The 16,383-nt window shown below is 36.0% G+C and overlaps 1 protein-coding gene across 4 annotated transcripts in view; it reads right to left on the bottom strand.

Annotated features, from left to right (window-relative positions):
- LPCAT1 (lysophosphatidylcholine acyltransferase 1) overlaps positions 1-16,383 on the bottom strand; it is a 71,027-nt gene that overhangs the window by 32,188 nt on the left and 22,456 nt on the right. For 3 of the 4 annotated variants that reach the window (XM_072852947.1, XM_072852946.1, XM_072852945.1), the window contains exons 7-9: positions 11,414-11,448; positions 8,690-8,744; positions 5,114-5,196 (exon numbers count right to left, since the gene is read on the bottom strand). In XM_072852947.1, coding sequence (XP_072709048.1) covers positions 5,114-5,196; positions 8,690-8,744; positions 11,414-11,448 — 173 coding nt within the window. The remainder of the gene's footprint in view (positions 1-5,113; positions 5,197-8,689; positions 8,745-11,413; positions 11,449-16,383) is intronic. The other variant, XM_072852948.1, reaches the window with a different exon arrangement.

Genomic DNA, 16,383 nt, shown 5'->3' with positions numbered 1-16,383 from the left:
AATATTTTAACTTGCATTTTTTTCCAAATTGTACCATCTAAACCATATTCTTCCCTATTTTGAGATAGTCTCTGTAAGAGAAACTAACAAACTAAAGCAAAACAAATGGTGTTTGTATGTTCGTAAGTGTCCAACAGGTCTGTGTATAATTATCTAAGCAGCTTACATCTGTAATTATGGGTGAGGTTACTTTAGACATGCACAAAAAGCCTGCAGTGCAGATTTTCACAATTAGCTGTCTGCACTACCACTGGCTTATGTGTGTACAAAATGAATAGCGCTAAGTACATTTAACTAACTAGAAGCTGAGCTACTGACATACACCTTTTAAATATATTTGAGCCCTAAAGGACAGTAAGGTAACAAACTAACTAATTTTGTTTTGCAAAGTAGGAGTGGAAGAGTTACCTACTTTTTCTTTAAAGCAGTATTTCTATACCCTAAACAGTATTTTGATGACAAGTATCAGAAGTCTTCCAGAATAAAAGTGCTAATGAAAATTAGGTGTTCAAGAATCTATTCAACAGGCAAAAGGCTCCAATCCCACCATGAAGAGACAACTAATTTATTTTTTAGGGGAAAAAAACCAAACAAACAAACCACAAAACAAACGAACTTTAAATGGTTATCAGTAAATTAGAAACTATGATGCAGAAAAACAATATGGAAAGGTAAAGACAGAAAAAGTTGCAATTGATGCAGTTAAAAAGCATACTACTGTTTTTAAAGCACAAGGAAAAATATAAACAGTGACATAACTTATTACTAGCTGAGGATAGTAAAATTGTCAAGCGGCAAAAAAAGCCATCGTATGCAATAAGTACTTTACATTAGGAAACAATTAAGATGACATATCATATTAATAAAATGAAGTACTTTCCAATGCTTTAACAGTGGTAGAGATGTTTCCTTTATCACTGAGAAATTTTTAGAAATACTTGTGATGGCAAGGTCAGATGATTTGTTCCTAATAATTCTAGGAGACCTGGGATTGAAGCCTCAAGTCTACACACTGACAATTTTACAACACTACTGTAATTCCAGTAAATCGTGAGTTAATACTTTGAAGATACAAGAAAAATGTAAAAAAAAAAAGTAACAACGTAGGCCAGAAAGCTTGACGCTGAACTAGAAAACAGACACTCAACCAGAAAGCTTGACACTCAACTAGAAACAGTAAGTGCTGAAATTAATAAATTAACACATCAAAATAATCCACATGGACTACCATCAATGTAAGGTGTATATATATATAACAGCTCACACACATGAAGACCAAAATGATAATTTTGTAATTGTAAGTAATACTTACAAAATTGAGCCAATATAATATGTATCTACATGGCATGACTTAGTAGCACAGTGGTATCAGAACTGTATTACAGCAATAAGGAACACATGAGGTGAATTAAAACTCAAGATATCACCAAATTTTATTTATTTATTTTAAAGAGAGAACCTGCATGGACTGTTGCCATATTTAAAAGCACTCAACATTTTCAGTGATTTGAAAGTGACTCTAAACAGACTTCCTGATATCATGTTGTGGATGAGATGGGTATCGACTAAACAAGGTAGCAGTCAGAACAAGGCCAGAAAGACCAAAGACGACAGACTCACTCAAACAAAATAGGTTGTCTGAGAAAATCAAATGCAAAGCATATTGATAGGGAATAAGTAGGTGTCCATACTTTAAACAGTAGATTAATCTAATCTGCACATACCTTTTGTGCAGAATAAGAAAATGATCCAAAGGAAGACGAGTATGGAGTAACTATTCAGCAGCTATGGCTATCCTGCATGAGTAATTCCAGTTCTAATTACAGAGATAATCCCCAAAACAGAGGGAACAGTGACCTGAGTGGCTGTAACAAGACTGCACATGATTCTAGTTTTTGGCCCAATGCTATTGAATAAATATCTGACAATTAGAAAAAAGATTGACGATCACAGACATTAAAATACTGGTAATTGAACAGGTGAGATTAAGAAACCCTTTTAAAAAGAAACTTTGGATTTTTATAGATGCTGTAAAGCGATCAACCACTAAGGCTTGGATCTTGCTTATCCTCCTGATGAGGACTGCAACGAAAAGATATCACTACAAGTTAGCACTGCAGGAAGCAAACAGCCACAGGCTCAACTGAAAGGTCTGTAGAAGTTGTGAGCCTTAAATTAATTTTCTACCATGACAGCGTCCTTTAAAAAAATGAAAGTGTATCACCTGGATTCTTGTGAAATTTGGTGACATATCAGTGCACAAATAGTCAAACACCATCAATCAAGAAGAGATCAGCTCGTACTAAATTTGAATTAATTAAAACATAAAGTAAGTTTAGTTTAGAAAAGAAGTCTGTGAAATGAAGTCCTGAAAAGCAGCGGGAAAGGGTGCTTGCAGAATAGTAATCCGGACTGAGTAACTTCTGGTCACAACATTCACATCAATGAGATGATCATCCCCAACATGGTCCAGGAAAAACAAAACAGTGTTCATACTCAAATGGGTGGTATATGGCAGCAGCAAAGATTAATGATACAAATGGTGGGTTAACACTTGAATGCATCTTCAAGTGTACAATCCTCGTCATCCCGGACGAGAAGGAATACAATAAAGACATATAGAGTGCTACAGCAGGTTAAAAATGGCATTTCCTTTGTTATTGGTATAGCTGCCTGAAGGAACCTGAAGCACACGAGAACAGCTATGCTTGAAGTCCCTGGCCTAAAACAGAGAGCCAAAAGGCCAGGCTCACTTTGGATTTCACTTTTGGGGCAAGTAAATTCATCTGTCCTGTAAGAAACTAATGTCCTAAGGAAGCAAACCTCTGTGAATGACAGCATTTCCTTTGTCAAATATTCAATTTATATATAAGTAAACAGGAAGTATTTAGAGACACCCATCACTCGCATTTGTGGCTGCCTATAGAAAATCTAAACAAATAAGGCCAAACCAAAAATTCTCCATAGAGTCAACAAGTAGAAGCAGCATAAGAATCACATCCTGTCAAGTGCTTTGTTCAACACTTAACAGAAGCTGTTCACAAAACAAGATTATGACGAAGGCAAACAGATTTCAGGAGTGGAAATCTTATCTATTGTTGCACTCTGCAAGTTCTATCAATTCCCCTTGAAATCAGGGGCAAGACACAAGGTTTTGCCACAACACTTGTTCTAGATTCATAAATGCATTATTATCTGGGACCGCCACCTCTGCTGCTGTAAAATATCCAGTAGGATTAGACTCTTCTTCCAGAAAAATATGGTGGGGAGGCAGGGGAAAGCAGACATCTAAACAGATCCTGCAGTGACCTCTTGACATCAAAATGGTACACTGCCACCAATTCAATCTTCAAGAGAGACAAATCTAGATGAAGCAGTAATACTGTCCTTTATTCAGCAATACAGGGTGCAATGCTAGCACTAAATAGCACCTGAGGTGCTAGAGTTGCAACTGCTACAGCTCCAGAACCGACTGACAGCATCTGAGCTGGTATCTCCTACACCAAAAGCCATATGAATGAACTGAGAGAGTCTGGAGAACTGCCACTAGAAGTAAGCATCTGGAATTGGTCAGAAGTAAATAAATTTTGGCTATGTTGATGTTATTTTAACTGGTCTCCAGTAATCCACAGTATCCAGGAGCCAGCATTCAGGTTTATTCCCATCTGCATTTTAACTTCAGAACTTTGATATCCAAACACATTTATTTTCCTTTCACATCAACCCAGCATCTGCAGCCCTTTATTCACCTCAAAGCAAGCCATATTTGCTATCCCCCATTCTGACAGTCTTCCCTTTAGACCTGCATCCCACTTCTGTTACCCCAAATGCCTGATTCTTCAGAGGTGGGAGGGAGAAACAAAAGGAAGAGGAAAATCATCTCTCTCCTCCTATGCACACACAGAAGGGAAGGCTTTCAACATGCAGGTTGTTGTAAACTTCTGTAGTCTTTCAAAATTTCCCCTTACACCACACAATCCCTGACATCTGACTGGAGTGGAGTTCAGGATGAAGGTTTCATAACACAGCCTTCTACCCAAAGTCTGTGGACAACACTTTTATGTAGTGCCAGCTGACTGTCTTAAGTTAACTACAAAAGTCTTTGAGGCCACCGTAACTCTAAGACAGATTGATTCACACAGATCCTTTTGTTTTTTCTTTTGTGAGAAATGTCCTTTCATACAACGGATCGAGTATTGATCTATTGTTATATTATAGGCCCAACATCCTTAAGGAAACTCATAAAGCTGGGTTCTGCTTATAAACCAGAGAAGAATTACCAGTTTCTATCTACAAACTGGCCTTTGTTTGAAACTGGTAACTTAGAAAGGTAAGAGAAGTTACACAAAGGAAATTAAGATTTCACAAGTTCTTTTAAAATTAGGAGTACAAAGATTCATAAATCCTTCAAGAGTTATTAATGATCATAGACCTGAGGGTTCTCTGTAAACACTGGAAAAACCATGTACTGACTAATGGAAGATTTACTGAAAGGACAAAAAAAATGAATGAACAAGAGAGGTTAACTAAAAATGCATCAAAAGATAATGAAGGTCTGCGTATTCAATGTTAGCTTTATTATATACTATAGACAAGTGTTGTTAAGTGTCCTCACGTTAACATTCAACTTCAGTTAGTTGTTTGCATTGTATCAGTGCTCCGTTTCCAACACAAGCAGCTTTCCTGTGCTTTACTGTTTGAAATAACCACAGGCTAACAATGAATACATGAAACTATTCTTAATCTCATTAGAAAAGTAATAGCTTAAAATGCAACCTCAGTAGCACAAAATTCAATTACATTAACTTTCATACAATTCAACTATACCTTTCTCCCCAGAGGACTAAATACCCACAGCAGCAAGCAGAACTGGCTTGTTACATGAAGACATGTTAAAAAACTAAGCAACTCCTACAGTTCCTGCTGTATTTGTGGCTCCCTGGCCTCCTCATAGAGGAAGGCAACTTCTATATAAAACGTTTTGTATACACTACTGCAGACCACAAACTTCTTTGCAAGCAGGCAACTTACACTGACTTTATTTCATGACATTTTCTTGATCCTAAAATTAAAATCACACATCTATTTTTATTCCATATTACAACATACTTACTCTGCCATTACACGTCTGACGTTATTGGCATATAACACTGGATTTTTTCTTTCTTCTTCTGAAGGAATATACACGGGTAGAAACTGCATACAGAGAACTGAATTATACCAAGAGTATTTAACATTTTAAACAATCTCTATTCTAGCACTATGGTGAAAGACATATAAAGTTTGTTGCTACTTACAAAATTATATTAACAAGAGGACTATAAAAAAAGTAAACATTGAACTCTTAAATGTTTAAGGATGTATCATACTTCTAGACATTCATATAACAGTGACTCTGCTCGCTTCTTACCTCATGGAATATAGAGTTTTACTTTTCGTAAGTAAGGAATTTTTAAATCATTTAAAAGTATTAGCATTTTCTTGCACAAACTTTCCTCTTACATCCTGTATTGTTCAGCTCTTTGCAGATAACCAAGAAAAGCACCTGCTACAGGAAAATTGTTCTATAGCTTAAATATTAAGGATTCAAATTCTCAGGACATCAGGCATCAGGTATTTACTGTTCCCCCTGCACATTTTGAAGTCATATATGACTGCTTAATGTACATATCAGAAGTGTTATCATCTTCTGTTGTTGGAGGCTTTGAAAAATTTCTCCTTCAAATTGGACACTGGATATTAATACTCAATTGAAAGAAAAATTCTAAATAAATTCAGATGGCCACAGAATCACAGAACAGTTGAGGCTGGAAGGGGAAAATTAAACCAGAACTGCTGAAGACCTGCAACAGAAAAGGCAGCTTTCAGAATGGGATGACCCATATTAAAAGACCTTCCAGCTTTTGGCTATGTTTTTAAGTGTTCATTGAAATATGATGTAAGCCCCAAGATCACTGCCAGTCTCGCGTATAAAAACCCTCAAAACATCCCATTTCTGCCAAGTAACTAACTTCTCAAATAGAAGGAACAAGAAGGGATCACTCCGATTCCCACCCCTGCTCAGTACCAGACAGACAATTCCCTTAGCAGTGCAACGCAATGAGATAATTTACGCACTAAGTGAACAAAATCTTCATAATCCTGTGGAAAGCTTCTGAAGTAGAAGCCAAAATTGTAATAATCTTAGTTATATTTCATATAATTACCTATCAGTAATACAAAATGGGAATTATGATCCAGAAATTTCACACTGGTCTTTAAATAAGAATTGGGGAATAAATATAAAGTTTATCATTTAAGCAAATACTTCTCAATAACTATAAAGGTAGCTGTATTTTAGGAATCACAAAATGGCATGATCAGCAGTACCCAAAATGCTGCCATTAGATCTTTGTCTAACTGTTTCTTAGAAGTATTCAGTGATGGACAAATCTTTAATTTATTTTGGGTTTTGCTACAGTTTTCCCTATATGCACCACTGCAATTGAAAACAAGACTCCGGTCTTCTAGCTTTACAAGCAGGTACGCCAGTCTGATGTGGTATAATATGGAAAAGGACAAAGACTGTGAAGCTAACAGATGGAAAGACTGTTCCTTCAAGTTCCAAACCCAAATCTATTTGTTTTACTTTGAGTTGCAAATTGCTATCAAGTCATTCATCCAAACACAGGACAAGTTTGAATATGAGGCAATTTCAGAAGTGTTCTACATGTCTGTGCCTAACTGGACAGCAATAGCACGATCATTTCAGCACCACTAACAAAACTAAAAGAACAACTCTCATCTGCAGACCATGATGGATGTATGAACACTGAAGCTGACAGGCCAGCAAAACAAACTGACATGAGCCAAAACAAATGACAGGTGCAGGTGATCACATACCCTTTCTTCTTCACAAGATTGCTTGCACGCCAGTTCCAAGTACAGGATGGATAGATAGGCTGGCCAATATTTATAGTAACCGATTATAAAATCTACATAGATGCTTGCTTCTCAATATACATGCTGGATAACATGTATGGTATGCCAGAACATACATTATGTTCAGAGAAGCCCAGACTAACAAACTTGGGATCCTAATTGCTGGCTGTTAGACCTTAAGAACTATCATTTAATCAAAAACATACTGAAGTTGTGTTGTTTTGCTATACATCTCCCTGAGTTATTGGACCCTCAGCAGTAATTCTGGTATAAAGGCTGGCTGGTATTTGCCAGTATCCCTGTGCTGATGGAACAAAGCAGGAATAAAAGCCAACAAACTTTGGAGACCAGGGGAAAAACATGACTTTGAACACAGAACAAGTCATTTTTCCTCTACGTTCCTAAATCTGTAGCACTTCCTTACAAAAACAGATTCAACAAGTAGCTCTCAAGTACTCAGCCTCATACCTGCGAGCAGCCTTGCAAACAGCTCTGCTCCTCTACCCTCTCCCAGCTCCCGCTTTAACATGGAGTATTTCAGACAGTCACTAGCTTGGTTGGTTTTTTTTTTTTAATTTTAAAAAGACGACCAAAGATCATAACTTGTCCTTGTGCAAGTTCCGTATGTGCTACAGAAACTCAGCATCCTGCCAATCAGCTGGTTTGTCTTATCCCCACGTGAGGCAGTCGCTCCCTGGCCCTTCCACCAAAAACAGGCCACTGCTCTGGAAGTAAGATTTTTAATTTTTTTTTTTTTTAATATACTATTAATAGCTGAAAACATGCAACTAAAGTGATAACACAAACCACAAACTTCTACAACAGATACAACTGTTCAGTGGCTGGTATTCTGTGCATTCATTATTTTTGAGAAGAGTTTACAGCATAAATAAGTAAACACAGAGCATAGCAATGATACTGTGATTAGCATGTTATATGTTACAATAGTAACATCTATGTGTATGTAAATATGTAGTAATTATTCCTACTAATTTACCTTGCCAGAGATAAGTAGCTACTTCATTATTAAAAAAGCAAGCAAAAGAACTGCAGAACATCTGTCAAATATCCTATATAACACCTTTAAAACACCATAGTTCTCCACAAAAATGTAATCACTCTCTGTAAAATGCATAAGGACAGCAATTTAAAAGGAAAGGTTTTAATTGTTTTCGCATTTTCATTACAATAGTCTTCAGCCTTAGGATCACATAGTGTTTTCCTCAAAACAAAGTTAAGAATATATATAAACTTAAATTTTCTTTGTGTTCTCCAATTTCACATTGTGAACAGTGCAGCCTAATAAAAAAATTAGCCAGACATATTAAATAACCTATCTGGCCTACAAGAAACCACTTACAATGATTTTTCTCTAGAAGATAGTCCTTAGTTTGTACATGAGCATTCACACACTTGGATATCTAAAACACACAGTTGGTATACTAGCTGGAATAGCGATCAGGTGATTAAAAGACAAGAAATTTGTTCACAAAAGACTCTTTAAACAGAGTCGGGAATTTATCTACTCAATTTAAATGAATAAGAAAGTAAAGTCTTAAGCCAAGTGGAAAACTGTATTTTGTTATTCCATTTTTAGGCTACATTTTCAGATACAGAAGCCATTTGTCTAAAATATAAGTGGTATTTTAACCTGTTTTTACAGACTGTGTTAACATATGAAGTTTGAATACAAACGTTTATTGCAGAATTAAGTACAGTATTATGTATTCTGATATTGCTCAGAATACACTGGGTTTTTTTTACTGACCTCAATTTCCACAGAATTGTGAAACTGACACAAAGTAAGCCACAGAATTTCTAACCTAAAAGGGGAAAAAAAAAAAAAAAAGGAAAAGGATGGAGGAAAAAATTTACATGTAGTGAAACAGTAGTACATTATGCTCCAAAGTCTTCAAGTAACATTCCTACTTGTCGGCATGATCATATTCAGATACAAAATTAACAGAAAAGGTCTCTGAGCGTACTTTTATGCATTACATTCTGTAAGGTGGAACAAAAGCAATTTACACTGAAGTTGCATCTTAAAAGATACCCAAAAGCAGGAAGGAAAGCAGTAATATGATATACTGGTACTAATACATACAGTAAGATATGATGTATGCATAGTGTGTAAAGAAAGAGTAAGTCTGTTTCAGGAAAATGCTGTATTCAGCATAGAGCTGGCAAGATTAATTATAACCACTAAGATTTTATCATTACCTTGGTTTGGAATCAAAGTTCATTATACTTCAGAAGTCTGTTAATGAAATGCAGTACATGTGTTTTAGTAGCCTAAGACACAAGATACTGGAATAAACTTGACCTTAGAAAGCAGTAAGATTCAAATCCAGGAAAGGATTTATTAAACCTAAATTAGGGAACAGCATCAGTAGCCACATTTTATACAGTATCTAGGTAGCTACAGCACTCAATCACTGTGAGGGGAGGGCTGGTCAAAATTCTCTTAGGCAGATAAAGTGCAGTTCCTAGAAGCAACACCGTACGCATTTTGCTATACACTCATTCAGAGCTGCAATATGTTTTTTTTCCCCATTCTTTCCTACTGTACTTCCAACACATTAAAGCAAAAGAAACAAGAACCACAGTGGAACTTGTGATCTGAAGTTTACATCACTGACAGGAAACATGAAAGTCTGGTTTCTAGGTCCTTGTCCAAGAGCATTAAAAAACTCCAATAAATTACAAGTAAACTTTTCTGACAACTCTCTGTAATCCTCAAAGATTCAAATTATAAATATCAATTTAAAAAATTGATAGAACCTGTATCTAACACAAGTCCAATGTAGAGAAAATTCAGGTTGTGTGCTATAGTCAATCTTTGTTTTCAAGGTAGTCAGTTAATCTGCTCTGAATACTGTCAAACTAGTAAAAACATTACTTTCCATAAGTGGAAGAAAGTATATAGTTTCCACGTGAAAAGTTTTCAATACATTTCATAGGCTACATCAACTTTGAACAAACAGAATACTCCTCAATACATCAACATTTCCATATTAAGTTTTGGCTAACGCTATAACAGAAGAAGAGAGATATTTGCTGAGAAAGTAAAGACTGTATCAGTCTTAACAGTATATTCTGCTAAGACATCAGAAACACATTTTAGGTCACTCAGAGAATTAATCCTAATTAAACAGAGCTGTAATTTAAACTGACCCAGTGAATTTGCATAACATCACATGCTGCCTCAGATTCTGATTCAGCTTTAATTTAATTTTATTAGCAGAGGTCAGCACTTCTGAATAAGGGTTTTGTACACACTGAAGTGATCTGAGGCAACACACCTACAAGTTTCTTCCCTCTTCTTCCTCCTTCTATATGCTCTTGACTCCTCATGTAGGACACTAAGCTAGAAGCAAGCTACTCACCTTTCTCCTCTCTGCCTGAGTTAATTTGCTAGATGAACTGCAGTGGAAATGCAAGGGAAGAGGCAGGAACTCACAAGGAGAGAACAGAAATCCCTGCATGCAGTAAATGCTGCAGTACCTACCTACTTTAGACACTATCATGGATTCATCTACTTCCAACGTGACAATTTAACTGAAAGCTGAACCTTTAAAAGCGATCAATGATTTCCTCAAGTCTCCAGATCTAGACATGTCCTTAATTAGGCCTGGTTCCTAGTCCATTTGAAGGTGCAAAATTAATTGACAAAATTCTAAATGACTCGAATCTTGGCTAATCCCAATGGTTTCCTCGTTACTACTAAAATATACAATCTCAGGCAGGTCAGTCAAAACAATAGTTCCCAAGGAGGTGGCAGCTAATGGCAAGCCATTAATCATAGAATCCAACTCCCCTTTACTTAGGGTTCAAAATTTCTTGTTTTGGTCTTCATATAAACATTTTAGAACTTCTACTCCAACCCCAGCATGAAAATAATGCTAAAAAAAAAGTATTTTTTTTAAGCAAGCAAGAACTGCTTCATTTAATATTTTACATTACATGAATTTTCTAAGGAACCTCTAGAATAACATTTTGGTTAAAAAAAAATAAAAATCAGAGTTACATTCAGGCAAGATAATGGAAACAGTATCTCCAAATTCCCTGAGTGGGTTGACTGTTTCCATGGGACTAGACCAATTTCAATTGACATACAGAAAACAGACATACAGATTTTATACAGAAATACACTGAATCAATTTGCAGGCAATAAAATATGTAGAGCAGAAGCAAGTTGTTTTACTTCAGGTACGTGGCTTAAAAAAAACACAAACAAACCAACCTGAAATAAAAACCTAAAATCCATTCTGCAAACCACCAAAATCATAGCAGCAGAATTACACTGTTTATACCTGGATCCCTCTAACTGAATATTATCATTAGGGAATAGTAGATAAAAGTCACAAATTAATCCCAAAGAATAATCCAATAACCAGCAATTACTACTTGACTATATATGCCTATAAGACACGTAAATAAAAACTAACGAAGGAAAGCAATCATGATATAAACAATAAAACAAACTACTTACGCTCCTGGCCCTTGCCATGTCCATGTGATTGTATCCTAAGAAAAGAAGCATAACAGTTGCAATTAATTATTGTACTTTAACCTTTTGTTACATTATAGATAGTATAACCGATGACATATGACTAAAAGGTTTTCATGGAAACTTCAACACCCTCTTTGCAGAAGTTCTTAGCCCCAATAGGAATCAGCCTACCTTTTATGTAGCTAGGAAATACCCAGTAACCAGCTCTTAAACACAGAATATCTATATTCATAAAACATTTAAAGATCCAGAGATTCTTCAAATGCTGTTAGCCTTGGAAAAGTAAGTAATTTACTGTAAGCTGATGTTCCTTGATATGCATAGTCCATGTGTATTTTCCTAACCCATCCTGCTCGACAGTGTCCCTACACTTTACTTGGACCTCCCAGCAATAGATATGAACACTCTGTAATGCTTGTGAAGTGTTTGGGACCTGTGGAGATGACCGAAAGGAAGTCTGCTCAACTGACATGAAGCAGCAGGACAAGTAAGACCTTGTGTCTTACCTCAAAACAGTATTTTTCCAGTTGCCTTTACTCACAGACGGTACACATCCACTTACCTGATCCAAGAATCAAAAGGTACATTATAAGACCAATTTAGTCTTGGGCAAGACCAGCAGCACCTTTAGATGGCTGAGATGAACAGTGTGTAAAACATTAAGAGAGGACAAATAGCAGTGAAAGAAGTGAAAAAGATGCAAATAGCAAAAAGGGAACACAGACCTGGAAACGAATATCTAACAGGTGACAAGAAGGAATATGACAGTAAAGATCATCACATTTTTAACTGTAAGACTAAGAAACAGCATACAAAAAAACCCTGCAATGCTCAGAGACTAGATTTAAGCATAGAAGTAAGAATCCAAAAACCTGAAAATGAGTTCCAAGCTATTGTTCTGACCAACTGGGGAAAAAAATGTACAAGTCATTAATGGAAAGACAAGAGGACTCAGTAAATTCAGGTTTCTAAAAGACCAGATCAGAAAGGTATTTCTGTCAACCTACTGAAAATGTTCCAGTTCAGTTCTATGCTACCATCCAAAACCATTTCAGAGTTTTGGTAATCACATGTGCCATGATCTTGAAAAATCAAGTCAAACTCATGTTTTAATTACCGTTTAGAGCAAAAAGGCTGTCAGCAGTAAAAATGAAAGAAAGCAACACACCCATAAAAGGTGAAAAACGTGAGTAATGTGATAGATCAACAGCTTGGAATAAGGTCAATATATCAGAAGGACTACTAAAAATTTAAATCTTGACTTTCAACAATTAATTTAAATCAAACAAAATATGATGAAGAACGATTCCATCTCTAGCAATCAACATACAAGCTTAAAAATAGACTGCTCCATGTAGTGATCTTGTAGAACTTTAATGTCTATGGTTTTACTGTTAAACTGTTTCTGGCAATTTTGATGTGTCTGATAATACTGCAAGTAAACACATTATGGGGTTTGTTTTTTCCACAAGGAACTTTGCAATGGTCAGGGTTTGTAAATGAATGTAGATAGTCTCTGATTAGAGAAATTATCAGCTATATCTGCCATATAGAACAACAATACAGCACTACACATATCCAGCTCGGCTCTCTAAATTGCAACAGTGTAAAAGGAGACAAAGAAAAAAGTGAGCTGTATAAAGGTACCTTGCCTGGGCAATGGATCACTGAAAAGTGAATAGGTATTTTCAGAATCCAGCTGTTGTGCTGTCTAGCTGGCAAGACAAACTCAAACAAGCCATATAACTATCAACAATCCTGCAAGAAATTCCCAATGTGAACGTCACAGCAGACGTGCATGCTTTTTCTCATTGAGAACATCAGGATGCAGCAGGGATGACGACTATAAATGCTATGTAATAGAAAAGAGGATTCTGTTCTGCATGAGGCAGACCTATTTTGTAGGAGACTCCTGCTAGCATATCCAATATTTTTATGATAAAAACAGGAAGCAGAAGATGGGAAGTGGTATTTTCCATACCTAGTTTAGATACCTTTTATATTTAATCACAGCTACGAGCTTATCCTTATGGACAGCATTCACTTTGATAGCATTCTGAGTACACTTTGAAACTTTTGCATCTAGATAATGAATCCTTTGAATTGTGTGGAAGTACATCTTCCATATAATTTGTATTTGACACACGAAGATACTGAGAATCATGCCAAGCTTCAAGCAGCAGATGGGCTGTGTTTTTACATGCTCAATCAACCCTGATAAGCCAAAGCTGCACAAAAGATGCTGCCAAACCTCTTATCAAATAGCACAGTTACCTGTGGAAGACACTTGGACATAAAAATACATTTTAAATGGCTCTGTGATACTTAAACAGGTATATAGCCTTTCATAATTACCTGACGGAAAATTCAAATGAAGGAAAAGAAAGCTGTATACGCAAAGAAAATTAGTGTAAAAATGAACTGCAAAAAGGATCGCTGTAGAACCTATGGATGGGGACATTAGAGCATTTCTTTTAATTAGAATATAGGTAATAGCTGTCTAGCATCCAACAGGCAAAATACTACCAAACTAGATAAAACAGAAGCAAATTTTGAATTTCAAGTCTGATCAATGTTTTAAGCCTTACAATTTCTTTCTGCTCATGCATCAAGAGGAGCAACATACTAACATTCTACTCCTAAAAAAATATCAACACAGGACCAGAGGCATCGTCTACTGCAAATAATCACAAGCTTGAAGAAGAAAGGTAGGCAGGGGGCAACTCTGACTAGAAAAAGAGTTCTTCATGGCAACCAGAACTAGATTTATTTGCTAGAAGACAACTAAATTTCCATCATTTTTTTGCCACAGGTTTCAGTCCACTGCAGAACAGTAGTATTTTACCTAGTTCTTGAATAGAGTACAAGGAAATAAACATGTAAGAGTGCATACACCTACTACATTCACCCCAGGCTCTGATCTTCAAAGGCCTCCCAAAACAGTCAGCTGCACTCAAGTTCAAGACTGTTCTCATCTGTACTGTGGAACTCAGAGCTCTGAAGGTAGAACAGAGCAGGCAGTTCAAGCTAAAAGCAGTGGGGTGACTGCACACAATGCATATCTGGAATTCACTGGCTAAGCAAAGATCTTAAGAAATTCCTTTCTAAACCTAAAATTATAATATGCAGCAGTCAAACTAGGCAACAAGCAGGAAGCCAGAGACAATTAAAGTGTGCTAGAAATGCTGTCTTAGTGTATGAAAAATGACGTTCTGTCCCTGCTCTGTTCTTACTTGCTACCAACTCTTAACTGCATCCTAACCAAAATAAATCTCACCTTCATGTATTATATCATACTCTTCCTTCCTCTCCTCACTCTAACATTGCTGCAACTCTTCTGCAGCCCCCAGCTAACCAAAAATTAAACAGTAATAGCAATTATTCTCCCCCATTAATGCTTAGTGGAAGTAGACCTTAGGAGGTTAAATGACTCAGTAAGGCACTGAAAACCTGAGTGTTTTACTTTTTCCTAATACTTTTAATTGCTCTAAAGTTCCATATACAGATTCAGGTCAACTGCAATGGATAGTTATATAAATATTTACAGTTTCTTTTATGACATTTTGCAATAATATAAAAAACATTATTAAAATTTTCAGTAAAATTTACATTGATTTACCTCAACATAAAAAGCTCATAATTTCTGTTAATAGAATATTAGGAATTTTTAATATTAGTTTACTAATATTGCATACTGTGTACAACAGGGAATAAGGACATTTCAGTATGAAAACAGATTTTTGAAGATACTTGCAAATTAGTGTTTGATATCTTTATGTTGTTTGATATTGTTATAAATATGTTTACTATTAACCCAAAGTAACAAGGTATATTAAGTATGACATAAGGCACAGGCATATTTGCAATTTAAACTGGCAGTGCAACAAAGGTTTAAAAATATTTTAGAAAAAAATCTTTCTTCTTCAAAATAAAACAATTATGCAATGAAAAGTCCCAGGCAACCTGCTACAATGCACTTAATATTATGCGAGCATAACAGGCTGCTATACTTGTCACAGCATCTGCAAAGATAATTTTTGGGTTTGTTACTGCGAACTAGTTGACTGCCATCACACCTTGTCTCAGTCAAGAGCAAGTGGTGGTCTATGTATATTAACTTTGCTTAGGTTCTTTTATTTTTTAATCAAGTGTTATGTTTTATATCAACCGGTAAATTGACAGAAAGAACAATGGATGGAAACACTTTAAAACATAAGCACTCAGGTACCAAGAGGAAATTAAATCCTTCCTTAGATCGAGGGGTTGTTAATGGGCTAGTGAAAGAGAGATGACATGAGACCTTCTGATGTGACATACACTAGCAAAGAGGCAAGATAGTCCTTGTTTTACTTCTGACACTCCTCCAATACTCCCCTAAATAACTTCTATTTTAGGAGGGGACAGACTGGACCTGAAAATAGCCCCAGAGGGCTCAAAAAGAAATTTCAAGTATAAAAGCTAGCAAAGTTCACTAGGAAGCATCTTCTAATTAACCAAGGAATGTAGACAGACAGGATTCTGGCTGCAGTAGGACAGGAAAGTATCTACATCAAGTAAACTGAGTAATATAAAAATAAATAAAATCCCTCTTTTGTGCTTTCCTGTAGGCTTGATCTTGAAGCAGATCAAGTGAGCTCTGTCTTCATTTGTTTGCCTATATCTTTACAAGCATTTGTAACAATTGTTTAATTTAGATATTGTAAATAAACACTATAATTTGCATGTATAATTTACATGACTGATTTATACTGAAGGACTACTCCAAGTTAGCTAGTGTCTAGCATTCCTTAGCCAAGTGCACAGTGAATGTAAAACATGGACAACAAGACACCTTATAAAGGTGCCAAGGTCCCCAACACTTTATTCTATTATCATTTAGCTAGTTGCGTTAATTTGTGACTAACACCCCCACAGGCAGGAAGCATCTTCCAGCAATAAATGATATTAAG

The sequence above is a fragment of the Ciconia boyciana genome, chromosome 2 (assembly GCF_034638445.1).
Source record: "Ciconia boyciana chromosome 2, ASM3463844v1, whole genome shotgun sequence".
NCBI classification, from domain to species: domain Eukaryota; kingdom Metazoa; phylum Chordata; class Aves; order Ciconiiformes; family Ciconiidae; genus Ciconia; species Ciconia boyciana.
This window is presented reverse-complemented; position numbering and strand designations above follow the sequence as displayed.